At 32.0% G+C, this 23,857-nt stretch overlaps 2 protein-coding genes across 3 annotated transcripts in view; one reads left to right on the top strand and one right to left on the bottom strand.

Annotated features, from left to right (window-relative positions):
• esn (espinas) overlaps positions 1 to 23,857 on the top strand; it is a 445,040-nt gene that overhangs the window by 387,701 nt on the left and 33,482 nt on the right. For both annotated transcript variants that reach the window (XM_076404260.1, XM_076404259.1), the window contains one exon: positions 23,458 to 23,689. In XM_076404260.1, the coding sequence (XP_076260375.1) occupies positions 23,480 to 23,689 (210 nt within the window). In that variant the 5' untranslated portion in view covers positions 23,458 to 23,479. The remainder of the gene's footprint in view (positions 1 to 23,457; positions 23,690 to 23,857) is intronic.
• LOC143196525 (membrane metallo-endopeptidase-like 1) lies at positions 8,909 to 21,536 on the bottom strand. The gene is made up of 7 exons (XM_076404263.1): positions 21,333 to 21,536; positions 14,637 to 15,642; positions 13,118 to 13,364; positions 11,797 to 11,968; positions 9,716 to 9,930; positions 9,235 to 9,349; positions 8,909 to 9,152 (listed from the first exon to the last, which is right to left on the bottom strand). The coding sequence occupies exons 1-7, from the start codon at positions 21,454 to 21,456 to the stop codon at positions 8,932 to 8,934; spliced, it is 2,100 nt and encodes a 699-aa protein (XP_076260378.1). The 5' UTR covers positions 21,457 to 21,536; the 3' UTR covers positions 8,909 to 8,931.

Below are 23,857 nucleotides of genomic sequence, written 5' to 3'. Positions count from 1 at the left end.
TTTAAACAATTATGATATTATAGATCTTAAATTAGATTTGCCCCATCAACTATATAGACCAAAATATATTTGCCTAGTAATATTAGCAACACAGAATTTAAAACAATATTGAACACAAATTAATTTAATTAACCGATTAGTATGACAACTGATTGGAATTGGAAGAATTATCAAAGACCACCGAGTCTTTGTAATAGCGACAGAATTAATGAAATCGAATACAAACATCGCCATTATAGTCTTAAGCTTGCAATATTTAATGCAAAATGTATTCGAAATGTAAAATAGTACACTGACAAAATATTTTATTTATTGATGGTCATTGGCTACTGGAACGAAACTCCAACTGATCTATATATACAATAGTAAGTTTCAAAAATGTATTAACCATGTACTTATTATCAGGGGGCCTTATTAAAGTTCAAGGAAATACATAAAATTAAATTTATTATAATAGAATTGATGCTACTCAACTATAAGCTACTATACTCCGCAAATAATATTAAGAGGTTTTTGAGCATACAAATTATGGATAAACTTTATTTTTTTATCATTTCTTTGTTGTTAATTTCTTTATCTAGCAATTTTCATTAAATTCTATTGGTATGGGATTCCTGCTTTAGTTACTACAAATAAGATAGAGGCTTTCTCACTCCCTCTTTAAAGAAATCATTGATTTATTCGATATATTAAGAAATATTGAAAGGTTAAACTTTAATTTTTTAAGTCGAATCAACATATATTTGTGAAAAACTTTTTTTAATCTTAATTATGTAAAAATTAAATAGCACACATCACTAACTGGACAATATATTGGTGACTTATTGTTACTATTAATTTCTTGCTTCACGCTAACACACGCAATATCGGAAATCACATTGATTATATCAATTACATACCTTCTAGTTAATTTTAGTAATTAAAAAATCCTTGTTTGACGAGTTGTTGGAACAAATATATTGCCGATCTAGAATTGGAATAAACGTAAAAATAAACCCTTAGTTTAACATAACTCACAGCCAGATATAAGCACACCATTTTCCTCAACAACCAAATAGAGCCATATCAGTCGCGCTATATAATATAAGATAGTTCCTATAATACATACACATACGTCATCTAAATTTGTGACGTCAACATGTCGCAATGTTGCCGTATCAACTCTGAGTTTTAGTTCAGTTCGGTTTTGACATACAACAAAATTCTAATCTAAATAAAATAATTAAACAAAAATACTGTTATCAAATACACCCGTTATAGTAAATCTAACATAATTCGAAGGACTTAAAACTAGAATTAATTGCACAGTTATAATAGTTTGTAGGTTAGGGTTGTGTTTGATTATATTTACACCGAACTTTTTTCCATACCACCTATCAGTTACAGTTCTAGGCGTGTTTGTAGTTGTATCCCCTGGAAGCCTACTCCACTTAATTACCAATTGTATATCAAATATCCAATATATTTTACCTTAATTAGAAAGCATATTTACCTTTTACGCTTAGTTCTTGTGTCTTTCGGTAGAGTGTTTCCTTCTAAAGACATTTTGATATCCCTGTATTTCTCCTTCATTTGTTCTGTTAATACCTCTATACATATTTCTTGGTAAAACTAGATTTAATCACTGCATTATCCTTAGTGAAATTGTCATATCCGCAAGACAGTTTTATTTTCTCCTGACACATTTTAACCAAATGCTCATGTATGTTCCAAACAATTACACACATATCTGTGCATATAAATCTACAATAACATTTCCTATAGTTATCATATAATAATTAACTAACTAACTCACCTTTACTTGTTTGCACCCTCATCACCCTATCTTAGAAAATGGCCTCATTCGTCATATTCAGAAAGTTTAATTCAAATGTTCACAATTCCATCACTTGTCAATTTCTTCTTCAATTTGTCTGATTGGAGTTCATCCAAACTAAAGGTGTTATTAACCATTCCTGTTTCCAGCATGAAGTACAATATATCTGCAATAAATTATTAATAAATGTTATGACTAATAACACGTAATTCCAACGTTTACCTTTCTCTATCAACTATTGTTGTCATAACACAATTTTTATCATCGTCTTACCATAAGTGACCATTGGGTATATTAATCCCATACTGAAATATTCATTTTGTTATATGCTTTTAAAATTTATATTTTTTAAACGCAATATCCGAATGTTCTATTAGACCTCTTTGATACTTTTCAGACTAACAATTTCCTTTGAAATAATACGTTTTGAAACGTTTGTATAGAAAAACTACTCACTGTTTTTACATATTTCATATTTATAATACCTAATAGTGCATCAATCTGATTTTGATTATATCTATCATTTTTCATTTCATTTTTTGGAGTATTTCATTGACCGTATCCAAATTAATATTCACTACAGCTGCAACACGCTAGAAATATTTTCAATAAAAATCACAGAAAATTAATATTTAACAGTAAAAATACTACCTCTCTAACGAATTTTACTGCCAAGAGGGGGCCTCCATTATCTCGTTACTGTCCAAATTAACTTATTAGAGACGCAATATGTTCTGTCTGGCTTCGGAATTTTCAATAAGAGTAATAATAAGCAGCGATTTGAAATTTATCAAAACAAGCAAGTCGTTAAAATAACGTTTGCTGTTTTACAGCCACTTATCACTATTATTTTGAAGAATTTTGCATACGTTTGGCAACAGGACGACTTTGGCAGGCTAGTTCGGTTGCACGTTCGAACCTTTCAGATATCATTGTGTCTCTGTTTAATCAAAATAAAATGAGAAGTACAATATTGTCTGTTTCTAAAACGAATCTATATTTTTCGGTAGGTAATACACTAAAGAATTTGGTGCCGTATGTACAAGAAAACTTTGGATGGACTATAGTTGGTAATCAAGATCAGTAATTAACCATCTATTCCCGGATACATATATTCTGACGTTAACCAATAGTTTCATATCAACATTGTCTAGCTAACATCATCCACAGAGTACCTTTACCAGGTTAGGGTTTGCTCTTTTGTAGTGGTAGCGACTTACTTAGCATATTCCCCGGTATAACACTGATTACAAAAATTCCCTAAAGATGTAATTTCTTGTTGGTGATATTGCTTAGGATTATTATTATTTTTATCATTATTGACCCAAACGTATTTACCTAACACACTAGGAATATTACGTATTAAAGACTCTATATAAACGTGTATTACTCAATGTTATGTACTTTTAGTTCGATATATTTTCCCAGAGATAATAATTACCATTAACTTAAAAGAACAGTTAACACAAATTAAATTAATGAATCAATTAGCATGGCAACTGATTAGAATGTGAAGAATTATCAAAGACCACCGCAATCTTTGTAACAGCGGCAATTTTAATCAAATGGAATACAAACATCGCCATTATAATCAAAGCTAACCAATATGTAACCCAAAATTTATTTAAAATTTAAAATAGTACACTGCTAAAATATTTATATTTATTAACGACTATTTTCATACCGTATACTAATTTAAATTAACTATTCTATGTGAATTCGTTCTAAGAGAATTTTATTTTTCATTCAAAAATTATTTTAGTCAGTATTTCCGTCATGTCTCCAACGGAACAATTTATATTTATAAATTATTCCAGAACTAAAACTATTTAGACTGTTTCACATAGATTGATAAACTAATCAAAAGAAAGCAATAAACGTGGCATAAATAACTTAATTAGCATCGTAATTGAGCAAATTTTGAAGTGTTGTCAAAGGGAACCGCGTATCATGCGTGACTAGAAGGAATTTAAATAACCCCTTAACGACCTTGTGAAAATGATTGACCAGTTGGTTCGGATTTTATTTTAAATTTAAAATAGTACAAAAATTAATTATGTATGTACGTGGCGCTATTTGTAAATTATTTTGGACGTTAACAACTTGTTAAACAGAAGTTTTACATATATTTTAATCAATGAAGACTTCTAAAAATTATTCTACGTAGGTTCAGCTAAATTTATTGATAACAGAAAAATCTACTTAAGTATACAAAACAAATGAAATAATGGGGACGACCGTAGAATTGAATTAGTGATTATAAGATAGTTACCACTACGTTGATTCAAAATTAATCCACTGTATTCGATAAAGTAAATTACTTTACATCATAACACATCAATCATCTCATGTAAGAAAAGTCCACTATTCAATATATTACTGAAATTATGACTAAACGTTTTTAAAGTATGAAAAGTAGTAGTTCGTTAAAAATACTTACATATTTGCAAAATAAATTTAATTATATATAGTATTTTAAAGCTTTCTAGATTTCTGTAATGATTCCCAACAAGAATAGCATCACAGTGATTTATTTTTCTGAGTATCATATTCTGTCATCTTTTGAAATATCACCATAATCACTTCCTTTTAGGGGTGTTGGAGAAATGTATCCCTTACAATTAAGTGCCAAAAACAACTAAACCTTTAAAATTAAGTACGAATTTAAACAGTATAAAAAATCATTAAATGTTTTTTTATAATGTTCAACAACTATAATTAATTTTTTTTTTTGAAAAATATCGATATTTTTCGGCATCCCTACTTGCTTCTGCTATCTTCAACATCTAACTTCAAGGGGTCTTTTATTTTTAACTAGCGTTTTTAATAATACTTATCTAATATTTGTCCTATAATAATTATTAATAAAATCCTATAAGATACAGTTAAGCGAGTAATAAAAGAAATAAACAATAAATAAAACCATGAATTTCGAAATTTTTATATTTTCTAAGATATAAATGGGTTTATAATGATTCATTACTTAATTCGAATTGTATTAAACTAAACATTTTTTAAAATTTTTAGTTGAATATTAACATCATGCCTTAAGTCTATTTCTCCTATGCCTTCTGCGTCTATGATATTTCTTCATACTGCACATCCATAGTAATATTTTAATCAAATAATACATTATCATAGCTTGTTTTGATCAGCACAGGAAAAGCTTTGATATCCACCAATTTTAACTATTAACATAATTAATTAAATTGTTCTCTACCAAACAACTTTTCCTGTCAAATTTGTTTACTACAAACACTTTACACTATTAATAATAACTTTGGTTATTAAAGGAATTATATTTGTGTATGATTGAAATGTTTAAAATTGAAACTAGTCCAACTCTGATATTTATTTTTACTACAAGATCCCCACAGATTTCTACAATCTTCTAATGTTTGTCCATAAACCTTCTTACGTCACCTGATGAACCATAAGGCATGCTGCATATTGTGAAATATCACCAAAGTTCCATACCACTTTTTTCTGACTATTTTTATCTATTTTTAAGAGGATTAGTAGAGTCTTCAAACTATGAAATGGCCATTCCACCATTCTGTAAATTATTGTTACTATTTGTAGAATTTCATCTACTTACTAAAACACATGCTTAGGAAATATCGTCACATCCAGCTTTCTTCTTAAGAAATATTTTTCATCATGTTTCACCAGCAATATATATTTATTTGTCAAATGTTAAAAGAACTATATATTTTGATAATCTTATAAACACTTTTGTGCTCCAGCAATATAGATTATTAGTTGACGTTCACTTATTACATAAGGCTATTTTTGCTAATATGTTATGTCCACATCCCTCCCTAGTTTATTATGTATTACGTAAAAATTTAAAGGAAATAAAATACACGTCTGACTAATTTTAATTTTTCAAAGAAATAACTTTTAGGAACGTTTAGGAAATTTGTACGACAAAAGGACTATTAACTTTTAACTTTTGTTAACAATCAACTTTGTGCATTTTTGTAGTCTCTCATAAGAACTATCGCCGGCTTGGTTGGCCGGCTGCTGGGGCTTGGCCGTAAATGCATGTTTGTGATTGTTTAACATTTGTGATTGTCCTTAGGCAAGAGTGCAAAATCCGACAAGGAAAATGTAACATCCAGTAACCAGGCTGGGTAAGACCGGATGCTTTTTGAGATGATTTCTAACTTGGTCACTCGCCAATCGGTAGGTTTAATTAATACCGAGGACCGTGGTTCGGAGCCCACATCTATCAAGATACCCCTCCTACATTCTCGCAATAACAAATAAGACGCCAAGTAGGATAGCGCAGTAGTAAAGGCGACAGGACTGTCCTCCTACTGTTTCGCGGGTTCGAATCCTGCTGAGACATTGTCATAAATATATATTTGTGGTTGCTAATATTTGTGAATGTCCGTAGGTAAGAGTGCAAAATCGCACAAGAAAAATTATTCCTGTTACGCCAGTAACCTTGCTGGGTAAGACCGGGATGATCTGGGATGATCTTTGAGTTGGTCCATTCTCTAGTCGGTAGGCTTAATGCTGTGGTCCGGTCCAAATAAACTCTAGTTAATAAAAAAATGAGCTCTAAAATATAAAAAATAACACATGGTCGATCCCCACCCCCAAATCATCTTACATAATAAATGAATCTCTAAGTCTAAATTAATTCACTTATTTCCACGTGAACTAGAAGAATAAGATTATTTCCCACAAGCATAGAATCTATTAAAACATGCAGGAATCCTTCCGAAATAAATAGCTTAATTATCATGATAATTAATTATAATTAGAAAAATGGCAAAGGGCACCGCGATATTCGTGACTACAGGGAAATTGATCATACGAATACAAATACGACATTGTGAAAACAACTGTCCAGTTGGTTTGAATTTATTTTAAATTTAAAATAGTACAATAATAAATAATTTATGTACATGGCGCTATTTCTCATATATATTCCTGACATCAAACATGTGTTAAACAGTACTTTTAGATGTCTTTAAATCACTGAAGACTATAAAATAATGAGGTTATTGATGATATCGTATTTATCGATGTTTATAACTGTATCCGATAATATTACAAAATCATATATCACTTAATAAAATGTATAAAATAATAGAGAATAGTACTTATATCAATTGGTATATTGCACAAACATATATATACAATAATTCATTTTAAACACTTAATTTTATCTTATTGAATTATTTAGGATTTTTTTAATATATACTATAAAAGGTAAACACATGTATAAATAATACACAGGCCAAAACAAAATTCTATGCAGGCTTGGTTGGCGCATGGTAAAGGCGACAGAACGGTCTACCTACTGTTGGGATAGTCCAGAGTTCGAGAGAAATTTATGTTTGTGATTTTTTAATATTTCTGATTGTCCTAGACAATAACCAGGCTGGGTAAGACCGGATGTCTTCTCGGATGATTTTTATGTTGGTCATTCGCCAGTCGGTAGGCTTAATGCCGAAGACCGTGGTTCGGAGCCCACGTTAAACTGTAGGTCCAATCCAGATAAACCCATAGTTGGTAAAAGGAGACTTAAATATATAAAAAAATATTTTAAAATAGAAAAATTTAATAAATAATAATTAATTTGTTTTTTGGTTCAATTTAATTTCTTTTTTATATTTCTTTTTAATTCTCTCTTGAAGGTCTGTCTTCTGGCATAATTTTAAGTGATGCATTTTGTTGATTTCTATGAAGTCAGCAATAGTAATCACCAATCATATTGATATTTCATCGTGTCTGGTATTCTTTATCCATTTTTTGTATTCTCCGAAATGGTTGCTCTTCACTCATATCACCAGAGTTTTCAGGAAAATAAAAATCAAGATGGTTGTACAAGAAGTGAATTTTAAGGTTTCTCAGGAAATAAGTTTATAGTTTTCAGGTTATAGTTATAGGTGCTTTCATATTGGCCAGAAATATCGTCATAACTTCTTTAAATTATACTCAAGCCTCTTGCGTTGTACAAATCGTTGCTTCAATGTTGAGACCTAATATCAAGCCAAACGAGAATTTTTTGAAAATATGGTTTTATAAATTATTTCATTAAGCCTAATTTATTTTATTTATTAAGCCTAATTAATTTATTTGTAATAGTGCTGGAGGACTATTGTTAGGCTTTACCAAAGGTTTATGTCAAAAATTCTTCTTAATTTTCTCTAAATTTTCTTCAAATTGATTGAATAGGCAACAAGCTAATGAGCATAGGCATTAGGTATATATATTGTATAGGTACCTGTTTCTGATATATAAATTTAAAATATGAGAATATTATGGCTGATATATCTTTTTCAATTAATATCTTCTGAATAAATGCCCCAAATAAAACAGGAATAAGTTGAATTTAATAGTGTTCGCCTGGCTGTTTATAAATTAATTTTGAATAATTTTGATTTTTTTTTATAATATACAAACTGTATTCTACGTTACTGGTCACTACTTTTATCCCAATATACTAAAATTATTACGGTTTTACATTTTTTAATGTTATTCAACACTCCTCTTAATTCCTTTTTTCATAAATAATCCAATTACAACAACAAATTAAGTAAGTGTAGATGAGGAAATCAGTGCTCAAACCTCGTATATTTCGATCGGTTTAAAATACCTTATCAAATATGGATGTTTCTAATTATACTGATGAGTTTCATTAACAAATTTTTTCTGCTCGCTTAGTTTGCTGGCTGAACATCAATCGTTTTTGTACGATGGACTTTTTTTGCGATACCCATCAACAGTTATTTCCACTGTGTTGTACAGAAAACTCGAAGAAATTAACGAAGAATTACGTGACCAATCATCATCATTGAATGTTCTGAATTTGTCATCGGTTAGAGAGGTTTTCATCTATTAGTGCATCATTACCATGAATAGTACGTTTTTTTCCTTGATAGTTGAATTGTACGGTTTGTTTGTACAGTTGGTTTGATAGTACAGAAAAAGTCTTCAGATAAACAGTTACAAATTTTCAGCTTTCAATAAGAACAAAACACCACTTGAGGATGTAAAAATAATTTAATTGAAAAGTGAAATGATATATATAATGACACAGTATGAAAATAATTTAAAATAAAAGTATTCTGGTTAACATAACATTATTCCTTTATTCACGCAAAAATACGACATTTCTTTTCAGGGTTCATAGGTGTCCCTTTTGGACAATTAAAATCGTCAGCAAAATATGGCGAATTGGCAACAGAGGCATCAATACGGTACCGACGCACACCGTGAATCGTATTGGCTGATTCCATATCATCAATACCAGGTTGAGAACACATATAAGTACTACTCATGATCCAAAACAACTGATTGGGAGTGTAATTCAAACCTAAAACAATAAAACAATTTTTCAAACATGTATCCTCCCCATTTTTTGATACAAAATTAAATAAATGCTCAAGCTTACTTACCAGGTAATTTTTTCTCCTTTCCGTGTTTATACACCCATTTCTGATATGCTGTATAAGCCAAATTAACCCCAGTAATATCAGCAATATTTTCATTTAAAGTATCATTACCATTTGTCTACAAAGAATACAACGTATAAATAAATCTTAGATATAACAGAAAAATATTAGAACTGACAACATCGCCATTCTAACTTAGCAACAGCACTGTTATCTATTTTCATTTGCATCAATAATCGATAGAGGTCACAACATGGAGGCAATTATATCCGCTAAATTTAAATTAGTAGATTTTTAATGACGTTTTAATTAAAAAACTAGACTCCATAATCTAGAAAATACATATTTAATTAACATATATTAAAGTATAATTTAGTCATTATTAATGGTTTTAAGACATCTAGGTATTAACATTGTAATAATTAACTGTTAAAGGAAAGACAGTTGTCACTCTATTAACGATATTACCCGACAGATTACTCACGTTTGTTCGTGGTTGTGTCCTGGCAAACTTTTCATAATCTCTGACCAGGCATCTAGCTTTCTGTCTGAATTTAGATGCTGTCGCTTCAATCCAGAATTGGCCGGAAAAAATGTGAGATAATTCGTGACCTATTATGTGACCCAAGGAACCGTAATTCAGATAATTGGGTTGATGTACGTCGTAAATAGGGGGGTAGAGAATGGGCGCAGGAAGAACTAAAAAGAAAAATGTTTTGTCATAATTATGTAGATCTAGTGACATGTCAAAGTTCATAATAATTTATTAGGACCTTTTGTAAATTATAAGTATCTTTACTTTACTTAATATTAGCTGCTTAATGTTTACTGATCATTTTTTCACTTTAAAAAACCTTTTATTGAGAAAAATTGGTACAGCATATATTATTCAAAATATTTCCATCATTTTCTATAAGTTTCTTTCTGGCTACATGGCAATATTTGAAAACAATTTTAGTTTGGCCAAATCATCAATCCGTTTTCACACTTCTTGGGCATTTCGAAACCATCCGCACGGTAAGACTATTCCGCCATGAATATTCCGTTTGGTTGTCCATATGAATGGCCCTCCTAGACCCACTTTTCATCACCAGTTACAATACGCGACAAAAACTCTTCTTTTTTCCTAACAAACAATGAAATCTCAATGTTGAAACGTTCGAAATAACATTTTCAGTCAATTCTTGTAGCAATTAACATTCTTTCATTTGGATATCTTCCATTATATGTAACATAAACTAAGATGTTCTTGAAAGGTTAATTTGGTTTTCGTCAAATAAAAATTCATTGTTTTCGAACGTTTTTCTTAGTTATTGACATCAAAATCACGTAATTTTTGAACCAAAACCCACACTTATAATATGTTGCCACATATTTCTAAAAATAATTCATGATTTTCGGCAGTAGATTTATTTAAATCAAACGATAAAAGTAAATGTTAAAAAATAAAATATTTTTTAAAAAATTGAACCGACTTTAAAAAATAAATAAGGAACTCAATAAAAAGTAAACAATAATCAAACTTCAATCAAAAAAAAATAAACAAAAACCTTATTTAACCTATCTGCTACACGTATTTTATATTCTACTAAATACATACAATTTAGTTTAATATCTACCTAAACCTATTTATATATTTACAATATTATTTTAACTACTACCAACTGGTCAGTTTGAAGTCGGTGCGAACAACAATTTAGATTTATTTAGTTCGTAATTTAATTTTGTGAATATGACACAAAATCATATTATTATTTTGAATCAGCAGTAATAACCTTATACACAAATATCTGATTATTTTATCTAAAAATGTGTAAATATGTGAAAACATTGTACATGTCTTTGAAATTTGAAATGTTTCCTCGATTTCTTTAGATTCCACCGTCTTGATTCTTGACTTGATTCCGATATCACTACCTCGGAAGTGCACTCTTTCGAATAAAAAAAGAATTTTGAAAATCGATCCACAATTGAGGGAGAAATCGGTGAACATACATAAAAGAAATATTCAGTCGAACATAGAACCTGTTCATTTTTTGAAGTCAGTTAAAATGGTTAGCGTCTATATACATATAGTAACTCAATAATAAGGAGAAACTGCCATTTTATGTAGGGAATTAGATTGGATTAGGTTGTTTAACAGTTTTTTTCATCGATAATTCGAATATTCACCAATATATATCGCTGAACATACATACAAGTACTTAATATTTAAAAAAATCTCTGCTGATAAAACATAACATATGTGTCAATACCTACAAGTTAATAATTTATCGTGATGAATATGAACAAAGGGTTTTGATACACTAAAAGAGCTTGAAAATGAAAATGTTTACTTATTAGTTAAAACCCTTATATATATATATATATATATTAGATTCTGTGAAGAACTGTTTGAAGCTGTTTTAATATACTATGTATATTGTGTATCGTACACACAATATATATATATATATATATATATATATATATATATATATATATATATATATATAAGGGTTTTAATATGTTAAAGTGATATATATATATATATATATATATATATATGAAATAATGTGAACTTACTTAAAGTATTGATGGAATATATATAAAAGGCGTTGGCGACGGCCTTTGGCGTTTCTAAGACATCCTCGTTAATTTCCCCACTGAAGCCACCAACTTTGTCGAAAAGATTATCCGCTTGAAACTGTCGCAGCTTTTGCACAATCTCCACTATTGTTCCTGGCATCAAATGTAGCTATAAAAATCAATAAACCATTATAATAAAATCAAATGATATTTATCCTAAAAATGAGGAGAAATCCTGCATTTTGGCTACACTGTACATTGATATTTATTACTTGCTATTAAATAGCTAATAACGAAAGAGGATGGAAAAAGCTTTTAACTACAGGCTTTTTAAAAACAATCATAATTTTTGCAGTATATTGGCAGTACTAGAGTTGCCTTTTATATTTCGGAATTCGAGGTCAAAATCTATTATTTATTGCGGTGTTTTTATTATTTTTATTCGCCAGAAGAGTCAATTTACTTTTTAACAAATTTTCAAAACAATGCTTAAGGCCGGCTTGGTGGGGCAGTGGTAAAGGCGACAGGACGATCCTCCTACTGTTGCGATAGCCGCGGGTTCGAATCATGCTGGGGCATGGTCGTAAATTTATGTTTGTGATTGTTTAATATTTGTGATTGTTCTAGGCAAGAGTGTAAAATCCGACAAGTTTAATGATCACAGTCACGCCAGTAACCAGGCTGGGTAAGGCCGGATGTATTCTGGGATGAGCGAGTCGGTAGGCTTAATGCCGAGGACCGTGGTTCGGAGCCCACGTTAAACTGTAGGTCCAGTCCAGATAAACCCATAGTTGGTAAAAGGAGACCTTAAAATATATACTAAAAAGAACAGTGTTCAAAAATAATAAGAGGCATCCAAAGTAACGCATTTGGAACGATACAACTTCTTCAACTGTAAATGAGTTCGAGTGCTCAAAAGTAATTTTAGAAAGGTTACATTTAATTAATACAGAAAAATAATTTGATAGTCAAATATTCATGGAACTTATCGATGTTCTAACTGATATTCTCAACAGTAAACTATTGTTCAAAAGAGTGTTGAGCATGTGGTTATTCAATCCAGGAAGTTTACATAAAGATTTAATCATTTTTATCTTATAACCAATATTATATCAATATATTCTTATTATTTTAACAGATGGAGGATACAGTCATAAAAATACTTTCTCATTATAGATAATATCACATATCGAATCCAATCTAAAAACCATTACTTTCTATGTGCATAACTATCAAACATAAAGAAACAACCTTGTCACTTTTACCATTAATCGAATGAATTCAGTAATTCGAGAAAAAAATACATTCCGATACCAACCTTATGATAACCATGATTGTTTTCGAAGGTATGTTCATCGAACACGTCCTTACGCCAGCCAACAACCTGTGACAGGTTGTGTAAACGAGATCTCAACATGTTTTTGGTGTTTTTGTCCATCCATTCGTTGTAATCCAACGCTTCTGTCAGTTCGTGCTCGACATTTTTAATTAAATCGTTAACGTCGTCAATTAGTTCTTTGTTTACCGATTGCCTGATGAGAATTCCTTCAGCAACACCTGGAAACCTGCAAGAATGCACTTCTTATCATCCGGTAGTCTATTATATTCTATTTCGCTTTTATTTATGATATATTGTTTACAAAACACTGTATTTTTTTATTTTCCATATCAATAAAACATTACGCTCGTTACGCAATGTTGCCAGATTAATTATTTATCGAATATTTTCGGAAAAATGCGATTAATTATAACGAAATTAACAAAGTTTTTTAATTTACTCTGCTTCGAAAATGGTTCGTTCTTTAAGTTAATTAACGTTGGCATTAAGTCATTATCTGAGTAATCAGCTTCACTGTAATACCGATAATTTATTATAAATCTGTCTCACCGGTTATATATATTTCTATATTATATTTTTTAATTTTTTTATAAAATGTTACATAAAATATAATAGCACTATATTTGTACATATATCTACCATTTAACCGTCCAAAATATTTAGTTAGAGAAAAAAAAACTTCTGTATTTTGAAACTTTGAGAAAAGTAAAACTTTTGAAAAAAAGACCAATAACCAATACGCTGGGGTTTTGAACATTCTTAACTAAATCTCGACGCAATTGGTGATCGACTACAGCTGTTAGGGCGCCGAAGATGTTAGTCTCTTATTTTTCTGATCACTTTCTATAATCTTGATCCATGTCTTTTTATATAGTTAACACAGTATTTGTATTTATCAGTTATTTGAACGTATCTATCTAGACAAGCTTTTCCATAAATTTATATAATGAAGTAATTATAGAGAAATATATAATAATTTTATATATATTAAAGAATGCAATCAAACATTGGGAAGCACTGTCAATGCTTCTAGGTTTCCACAAATAGTTTTTTGTAAAATATATTATAAAACCACAGGAATTATATTATATTACAAATGTGATTCCACACTCCTTTTGGATAATTAATGTCTTTTCTTATATAATAAAACATAAGTTTAGTTAAAGTATGCTCTATCTGAAGCAACAATTATTGCCTATATCTGTCAATCTACGGGTACTTTGCAGTTATATAAATTAGATTCCAAATTTAGATGAATTCAGTAAAATAAATAAAATAATCATCTAATCTATGATAAACATGATGGATACATCGTTTTCCGCTCATAACTACTCCTACTTTAATTCAATTTATAGGATACATAACGTGCTTAGAACAAATATCATGTGATATATTTAAAATAATTATACGCTTAAACAGCTGGAATCATATTTGTATATTCTAAAATTTAAAATTATGTTATTATTGACTCAAATGCTAACTGTATATTGATACATACTTGTTAAGTGCTTCCTTGGCACAGTAGTCGTCTCTTGTCTCTGGTTTCGGACGATTGAAAATCTCATGACAAGCAGATCGATATCGGAAACTAAGATACTCACAATCATTGACGATATTCAACAGAACAATGTAGTTAACCCAAATTTTTATCGGCGTTTTTAACAGTAGATAGTACAGTCTACGGATGTATTCCTCTCCGGCACTAAACACTATAATATCATCGTCCTTCAGATGAGCTTGATTGGTGATATTCGTCAAAAACGGTAACCACTGCAGACCCAGATAACCGATGTTCTTCAGATCGGAGATTTTGATCTTCTGCTGTTGGATGTTGAGGTCTTTCGTTTGGTTGTACGTCAATTCAATGATGTAACTCAAATTATTAGCAAAAGCTATGGTAGCTCTCAGTTCATGAGTGGACGACGAAGTACCATTCTTCCAGGCTTCTACCATTGACATAATGGGGCTGATGTTCCGGTCCCTCCACAGGACTCGTTCGAAATTCTTGCGAGTGGGCAAACCAATCTCCAGAAATACTCTGCTCCTATTATAATCTCTTCGAACGTCTATTTTGAGGAAAAAATCGAATAACATGCCCTTTTCCCTGGCCTTTAACATCACGTCAGGCCAATAAAGATCGGCTACATACCCTTGAGCCATAGGCCAACTCTCCGTGACATAACGAATGATATCTTTATAGTCTCTATCCTCGTTATTCTCGATATCAATAGTATTCAGACAGCTCTTGTAAAATTCTCTTTGGTATTTGAAACTTCTGGATTGACTGATGTTGACGGAAGCGTCATCCGCGATCATGTGTTTCAGAGAGGCTCTGTAACGACGCTCCAGATTGTTCAAGATGGTTTCGTCACCGCTGGCGGTCTTCAGAAAACCACCGCAAGCGAATCGATGGAAACTTTGACAGGGGTCTGCTGTTTGATCCACGGTCGCCAGAACATGGTGAGCGGCTTCGATACATTTTGGACTCCAGCATACAACACCTCCTAAAAAATTATAAATTAATTAACGCAAAATGTTTATATTAGATATAATATTTATTTATAATATATTTCTATTAGGGCCAGAAATTATTTCATATTATGTTTGTTATTTAAATAGGCATTTATTGACGGTAATTGGGTCTTTGGTCTTTGAAAAGTTGTTTCAAGATTTTCCCATCTTTCTGGCAACATACAATGTGGATAAAATAATATGAGCACCTCATATATACACCATATTTATTTATTAATAAAATATTGAACCAATATTTGTTTTAAAAAACAGATGCAATTTTTCGCAGAATAGATTCAAAGACTTCAAGAGATATCTGAATAGTTGCCAATACAATGTTATCCTATTCTTATAGCAAAACACATGCCAATTATTTCGATGATATTGGAGATGGAAATCTACTTCTCACTCTCTGCTCAAAAACTTCCCATAACGGTTCAATTATGTTGAAATCCAGCGATCGTTCTGACTAGGAAAGACGTTTAATGTTATTCTGAAGCTTCTGAATTGAATATTTTCCAGCCGAATACCACGCTTTACATCCCAAAACATAACGAAACCTCCCCCATACTTGACTGTTGCAGCAGACCGTCGAGATCCTAAGTTTCTTTAGGAGTTCTCTATGCATAAACCCGGCGGTAGGAACCAACGTTGGCTTCCAATATATGGGGTTTCGATATCGCTTTCCGTGAATATTAATTTTCTAGTATTGTTATTTTAAGGTTTAACCTTGTCTATCTCCTGTTACGTTGTAACCTGTAATTTGAAAAGTTTTAATGTGCCTTAGTAGTGACTTTATTTAAATCGAATAGATTAATTATTAGTCATAGGTAACAGTTCAATTGAAAAGTCCCCGGCCCACCATAGTAGAACACATTTTTTTGGCAAAATTAGTTTTTTTTTATTCAACATAATTCCTTTCAAGGGTAATACACTGATTATAGCGATCCTCCAACTTGTCGACACCATTTTCGTAGTACGATTTATCCTTTGCTTCATAATAGGCCTCAGTTTCGGCGATTACCTCTTCATTCGACGAAAACTTCTTTCCAGCGAGCATTCTTGTGAGATCTGAGAATAGTAAATAATCACTGAAGGCCAGATCTGGAGAATACGGCGGATGGGGAAGCAATTCGAAGCCGAATTCATGGATTTTTGCCATCGTTTTCACTGACTTCTGACACGGTGCAATGTCTTGGTAAAGCGGCACTTTCTTTTTCTTCAAGTGCGGCCCTTTTTCGGCGATTTCGTCCTTCACACGGTCCAATAACGATATGTAATAGTCGCTGTTGATGGTCCTTCCTTTTTCAAGGTAGTCAATAAAAATTATTCCATGCGCATCCCAAAATACAGACGTCATAACCTTTGCCAGCCGACTGTTGCGTTTTCCCACGATCTGGAGCGGGTTCATCCTGTCCAGTCCACTCGGATGACTGTCGATTGGACTTTGGAGTGAAATGATGGAGCTATGTTTCATCTATTGTCACATATCGATGCAAAACTCTGGTTTATTACGCTTGATCATCTTCCAATACTGTTCCGAATCATCACCTAGTGGTTGTTTTTGATCAAAAGTGAGCTCGCGCGGCACCCACAGAGCTTTCCCATACCCAAATATTTCAATTTCAATTTACGGTCATCCAAAATCATTTTGTGGATCTTTTTAATGTTTTCATCGGCAACAATCTCTTTTGGGCGTCCATTGCGTTCACCGTCTTCGGTACTCATTTCACCACGTCTAGCTTAGCATACTAATCCTTGATAGTTGATTTTCCTGGGACAGTGTCCGGAAACTCGGCATTAAGCCAAGTTTTTACTTCGACTGTATTTTTTCCTTTCAAAAAGCAATATTTTATCAACACGCGAAATTCCTTTTTATCCATTTTTTTCATAACAAAAGTTGCTTCACTCAAAATGCACAAATTCACAAACTAATGATCCGACAGCTGTCAAATTTATACACGCATCTTTTGAGAGTTAGGGGTAACTAAAAAATATATGGATTTAATTTTAGTAGTGCTATCTATGTGTCAGGCCGGGGACTTCTCAATTGACCTGTTAAGTAAAATATCACTTATGGTTACCAATATAAGAAGATCAAATTTAACAGTAAGTATAATCATTCAGATTCATAATCTTATAATTACAGGCAATAAATTTCACTGATAAAAATTAATGTTGTTACTATTTTCTAAGAAAATACTTTAATTTCAAATGTCAAAAATGAAAATTTTGTCAAACATTTTTGATAAAATTAAATATTAACCCAAGCAGGTACAGGTAAATATCTCAGTGGCATGACTGGGATTCAGCATCAAGAACGATGAATTCTAGATTTTTAACTGAAAAAATAATCATCTGAAATAAGCGATATTTATCTTCGAAAACTTAAATAGAAATAATTTTTAGATCGAACAGTGAATCAGTAATCCAAAATGAATCAATATTGATAATCAGATAGATTAAGAAATCAACTACTTCCTCAGTATCGATATTTTTCAAACAGTTTCTAATGATGTCAAAACACCTCATTGTTTTATGTGTTGGAGTCAATCCGATGAAGTATTGCAACCGATTGCTATAAACTTCAATTAATCGCAATAAACCAAGCACTGAAACAAGAACGCCCTGAATATGTCAAAAGTCACGCCAAGGTATTTCTTCTGCGCGATAATTTTCAGCCACACGTTACGGAATCGATTAAATTTATCTTCAGCATTGCACAGTACTTTGATTGAAGCACAATTCGATTTCTGATTATGTATAATGATGCAATAAATATTTAACTTAAAAGGTCCTTTCAAGTTAAGTAGTATATATAAGACATTGTGATAATTGGTATCATATTAAATTAAAATGTATCTTGCTACGATAATTATTTATATGAACATTATCTATTTTTATGCCAGAGGGCTCAAGCTTCTCGCCTCGAATACCAAGAACATCAAGGTGGCATGGATATTTTAATTGCTTAAAATCAAGGGTTTAAAATCTGACACGGAGTAATAACTAACGTAACTGAAAAAATCTGCACATTGATCACTGGTAAGCTTTACAAATTACTAAAGATTATTACCCCAAACTATGCCAGTCAGTTACCAGTCGATGGTTCGACAACCATGTTAAAGGTTTATCGGATCACCAGACAATGTTTGTGGCTAAAAAGGAAGACATAATTTTATGAGAAAAATAAGTTTAAATTAATTGCAACACTCGCCAGTTTCAAGTATAATTCATTTCCTGTGTATATTTACTGAGATAATAATTATTTTAAACCAGCTGCACCCGGTCTGTATATGTAGAAACTGAAATGAGACTGGGTTAATCGAAGAGAAAGAGAAGAGCAAAGGCATATTTCTAATATAATTGTATATTCATTTCAGTATCTATTCATCATTAGTAATAAATTTATATTTCTGCAATAATCCATAGTAAATGTTTTAGAAATATCGGACGTGGATATTTCAAATTATTATATGTCTAAAGGTTTTTTTCATTGTTTATATCTCCATTATATATAATTAGTATAGTATTAATTTACAAATTAATGTATTAATACTGTTGTATTTGCATCAATACACAAACAACCGCGTACGTGATAAATACATTAGTATGTATTTACCAAATGTCTAAAGGTACGTGCCATTCAGTTATTACGTAAGACGATTTTTGCCCATCTTTGTCACCTCCCCCCTCTACGTAGGGTAAAATAAGATATAGTCAACACATCTATCCCCCCACCCCCAAATTTTTTTAGGTAATAAATGAATGTCCCTGAAGGTACTTTCAAAGCAATTCGTGTATAATTGATTCAACCATTCACTAAAATTTTTAAAAGAAAACCATTCACATTTGTCAAAGACCAGAGCACCAAATGTTCATTTCGTAGAAACATTTATTCAACATTATCACCTATATTAAAACACCATTTTGTTATAAATATTTTATCATAACATATATATTATAACCTTTTTACAGACTAGCTTGCAACTTAAACGTACTTTGTACCCTGTCGGACGAAAAATGTTTGTTTGGCAGAAATGCAATCATAGACCAAGCCATGTTGCATAGAGTTAAATAAGTGGTAATCAGAAGGTGCTATATCTAATAAAACGCGGCTGAATTTTCCTTTCGGTTTTCACCCATATCCAAAAATTGTTATGTCTGATACTTGCTATTAGGGTGGTCTTTTTTGGAAGAATACGTAGTTCACTTTCTTCAATTGTCATCGGGAATCACTTTTAGAACTTGGAATTGTCATAGTAGGCCCACAGTTCATCGCCAGTCATAATAATCTACAGAAAACTGTATTTTTTTTCTGATAAGCACGGAAACCGCGATATTGAAACGATTCGAAATTACATTTTAAGTACCCACTTTCCCTACATCCCATGTAAACATCGGGAAATAGTTGATTCATCAGCTTTTAAGCATCCTGAAAGTTATTTGAGAGTCTTGTCTTCGAACTTTTTTCATCCTTCAAGCTGTTCTTTTTCATAAATTTCAAAATAATTAAATTATTGAAACAAAACCAACAATTCGTATGACGTGGCAACAAGATACGTTTCTAAAAGTGCTTGGTGTGCACGGCAGATTTTACCAAATTAAACAACAAAAGTAATGAAAATGCAGTTTTGGACGTTCGATAGTTAGCGTTTATATACAGTGAAAAACTCAATAATCCTAATTGGAAAACTGTTATTTTATGTAAGCATATGCCAAAACCATCAAATTTAATAGATAGTTTAGCTTGGTTATCCGTTTTTTACATTGATACTTGTTAGTTTATCAATAAAGGAATTCCATGTTTTGATATTCTAACAACTATATTTGATTACAAATACTACTTTAATTAATTATAATAATTTGTTTTAGTTGCATGAATAAGTTTATTCAATAGGGCATTTTACGTTTCAACGTTTACTCACTTTATTAATAAATTTATTTATTCTAATCGTAATATTTTATAACTATTAAAAGTCCCTCCTTATATGATAGATACTGCTATATTTTAATGAATATTTAGATCACAGTTATCGCATAAACATTCTTAAAATTCTGTATCCACTTTGTTTTTAAAAATACATACAGAGGATGGACAACATAATAATAACATCATGGAATATAGTAAAGAGGTGCTGCATTTTGTAACAAATGTATGGAAAACCCCATAACCGAACTGCCTACTTCCTAGAGTCAAGCACGGAGAAAGTTTCGTTATGTATTGATTGTTGTACTCAGCTGGTTCTATCACCGAATTTATTCAAATGAATATTTCAACATCCTCAACGCTGCCAAAAACTACCATATTCCAATATGATAATGCGCCTATACAAACAGCCAAAAAAGTTCAGCGATGCTTTGAGGTTCATAAAACTAGGACACCTCATAAATGGAAGAATGTGGGATAGTTCTAATATAATCAAACATCTTCGTCAACCTAATTGAACCATTATGCAAGTTTTAGAGCAAATAGTCGGGAGTAGATTTCTATCTCCAACATTATTCAACCATTGGAGCTCTTCAAACTACAAATCGATTCTGTGAAGAACTGCAGCTGTTTTATACTACATATATTGTGTATCGTACACAATTAATTATATATATATATATATATATATATATATATATATATATATATATATATATATATATATATATATATATACTGACGTTGACTCACCCAATTTTAATGACACCAACAACAAGAACAACACTAAACACGCGATAACCAAAACAAATACGGTAACCATCAGGTTCCTTTCCAGCTTCGAGCGCTGCTGCAGCTTCTCGCTGAGCTTTTCCATTTCGCGCGGTGGAACTGGAAAAGACTCGACCGCATCAGCGAGATAACGTTACCTAACGCTCTAGGTGACTAAGACGAACCAATTCAATTAACTAATTGGACGACGGTACTGGTCACTGTCTAATTACGGTTAATAATTTTAATTCTCGATGCGTCCCACATCGTAAGAGGACGGCTGTTGTTCTAGACAGGTTGGGGAAACGATGGAAGAATACGCCTGGCTATGAATATTAATAAATTTCGAGCCACTTTCAATTTTGGACGTTAATAAAACTCGTCGAGAACAAATTGGATGTTCTATTACCTTTCTCTGAGTCATATTCGGCGTTATTTGAATATTCTCACATAAATTAAGCGTTTTTGGTCGTCCAATTAACGTGAACGGTATTAATATAACCGATATTTCTGAAAAGATTTCGTTTTTATTATTGTTTTATTAGGGTATTATGTTCTTTAAATGGCATACTTAGAAGCAATGAATATACAAATTATTGAAATTATATGTGTCATTATATTTGAATATGTTCATGATGAAATTACTAAATATATGTTTAAAACCTTATTATTCACGATAATGCATTACAAAATATATCAATAGTCAAAGAATTTCTGTGAAATATAGTCAAAAGAATAGACTTGATGAATATGTATGGGCTAGCTCTCGATATAACAGATCATTTGAAAAGTCCCCGGCCTACCATAGTAAAACATATTTTTTGGCAAAATTAGTTTTTTATTTAATATAATTCCCTTCAACATTGATAACTCATTATAGCGACCCTCCAACATTTCCATACCATTTTTGTAGTACGATTTGTCCTTTGCTTCAAAATAGGCCTCAGTTTCGGCGATCACCTCTTCATTCGACGAAAATTTTTTCCCAGCGAGCATCCTTTTGAGATGTCAGAAGAGAAAATAGTCGCTGGGGGCCAGATCTGGAGAATACGGTGGATGGATGGATTTTGGCCCGACTGTTTTCACCGACTTGTGACATGATGGTGTCTTGGTGAAACAGCACTTTCTGTTTCTTCAAATGCGGCCGTTTTTCGGCGATTTCGGCAAACGGGCCAATAACGCTATGTAATAGTCGCTGTCGATGGTCCTTCCTTTTTCAAGGTAGTCAATGACAATTATTCCATGCGCATCTCAAAATACACACACCATAACCCTTCCAGCCGACTGTTGCGTTTTTTCACGTTTTGGGTTCATCGTGTGCAGTCCACTCGGATGACTATCGATTGGACTTCGGAATGACGTGATGGAGCCATGTTTCCATCCATTGTAGGGTAGTCAGATGGAGATGATTTTGCTCCTTTCTTAGGTATAACCGCTATACGTGCGTGTTTCCAAGACGCCGGGAAATGTTGCAGCCTCATGATGGAGTTAATGATGTTTGCCAGTTCTGCGAGCTGCTTATGCGGGAGCTTTTTTAACTGGATAATCAATATTCTGTCGAAACCTGGAGATTTTTTGATTTGAAGTTTGCCTTCAGAGCCTGAACAAATAATATTTACCTTAATAATGCAGCAAAAATAATGTCATAAAGGCAAATTTCCTTAAAGTTATGAAAAGAAATAGAAAAAAATATTATTTTAACCTGTCGCAAAGATGTCACAAAATTTCAAATTAAAGGGAAACAAAAAGAAATCTTTATCTTTACCTCCGCCCTCTAGTGATTTAACCGTTAGAATATGATTATGGTTGCGTCAATTTAAGTTATCATTCTATATTTCTATATTTTGTATTTGGGCTTATTGAGTGATATGTTGTGATGGGTACATATCTGAATATTCGATTCGAGCGAATTCGGTGCATTGATCAAAAAAACAAAAGACGTTCCTTAATTCTCTACACAGGCATGTGTTTTCTGTGCCGAATGCTCAAATCTATATCTACCACTACAGGAAACAGCTTTAGAGATATCTAATGAAGAAAACGGTTCTATTCACATTTATCTATATCTATATGTTAGACTTTTAATTAAACCTTTTTTTTATTTCAGAATCGTAGGCAGAAGTCAAGACATGTCGGTACCACCGGCTCCCAGTTTACCCACTATATCGCCGCCCCTGGCCGGCAAGATGCCCCCCGAACACCCGATGGGGGACCGATTCCTCGGCAAAGGATCACCCTTCGGCGCCGTTGACCCTCAACGCCATTCACAAAGCGACGACGACAGCGGTTGCGCCCTGGAAGAATACACCTGGGTACCGCCAGGTCTGCGACCCGATCAGGTAGGTGGCTTAAAAGATTTTCTCCGGTAAGATGACGTCTGAAGAGCGTGCAAAATGACGGCGAACGATTATGGATAATGCGGTATGAAAAACGGTCATTTTCGAACAGGTCTAACATCTCGTCGGCTTTCTTCATCGCTTATAAAAATGCTTCATCGAGATTCGGTG

The sequence above is a fragment of the Rhynchophorus ferrugineus genome, unplaced genomic scaffold (genome assembly GCF_030347505.1).
Source record: "Rhynchophorus ferrugineus isolate W39M unplaced genomic scaffold, kcgeb_rfMv2 rfM4, whole genome shotgun sequence".
NCBI lineage: Eukaryota > Metazoa > Arthropoda > Insecta > Coleoptera > Curculionidae > Rhynchophorus > Rhynchophorus ferrugineus.
Note: the sequence above shows the minus strand (reverse complement) of the source record. Positions and strands in the feature narration are given on the sequence as shown.

What these genes read in the sequence shown, in the direction of transcription:
- LOC143196525 (XM_076404263.1), bottom strand. Translation starts at nt 21,456, where the DNA reads ATGGAAAAGCTCAGCGAGAAGCTGCAGCAGCGCTCGAAGCTGGAAAGG. An exon ending in GGACACAACCACGAACAAAC is followed by an intron (nt 9,350 to 9,715) that starts GTGAGTAATCTG and finishes TATTCTTTGTAG; the next exon opens with ACAAATGGTAATGATACTTT. An exon ending in AAAGGAGAAAAAATTACCTG is followed by an intron (nt 9,153 to 9,234) that starts GTAAGTAAGCTT and finishes TTATTGTTTTAG; the next exon opens with GTTTGAATTACACTCCCAAT.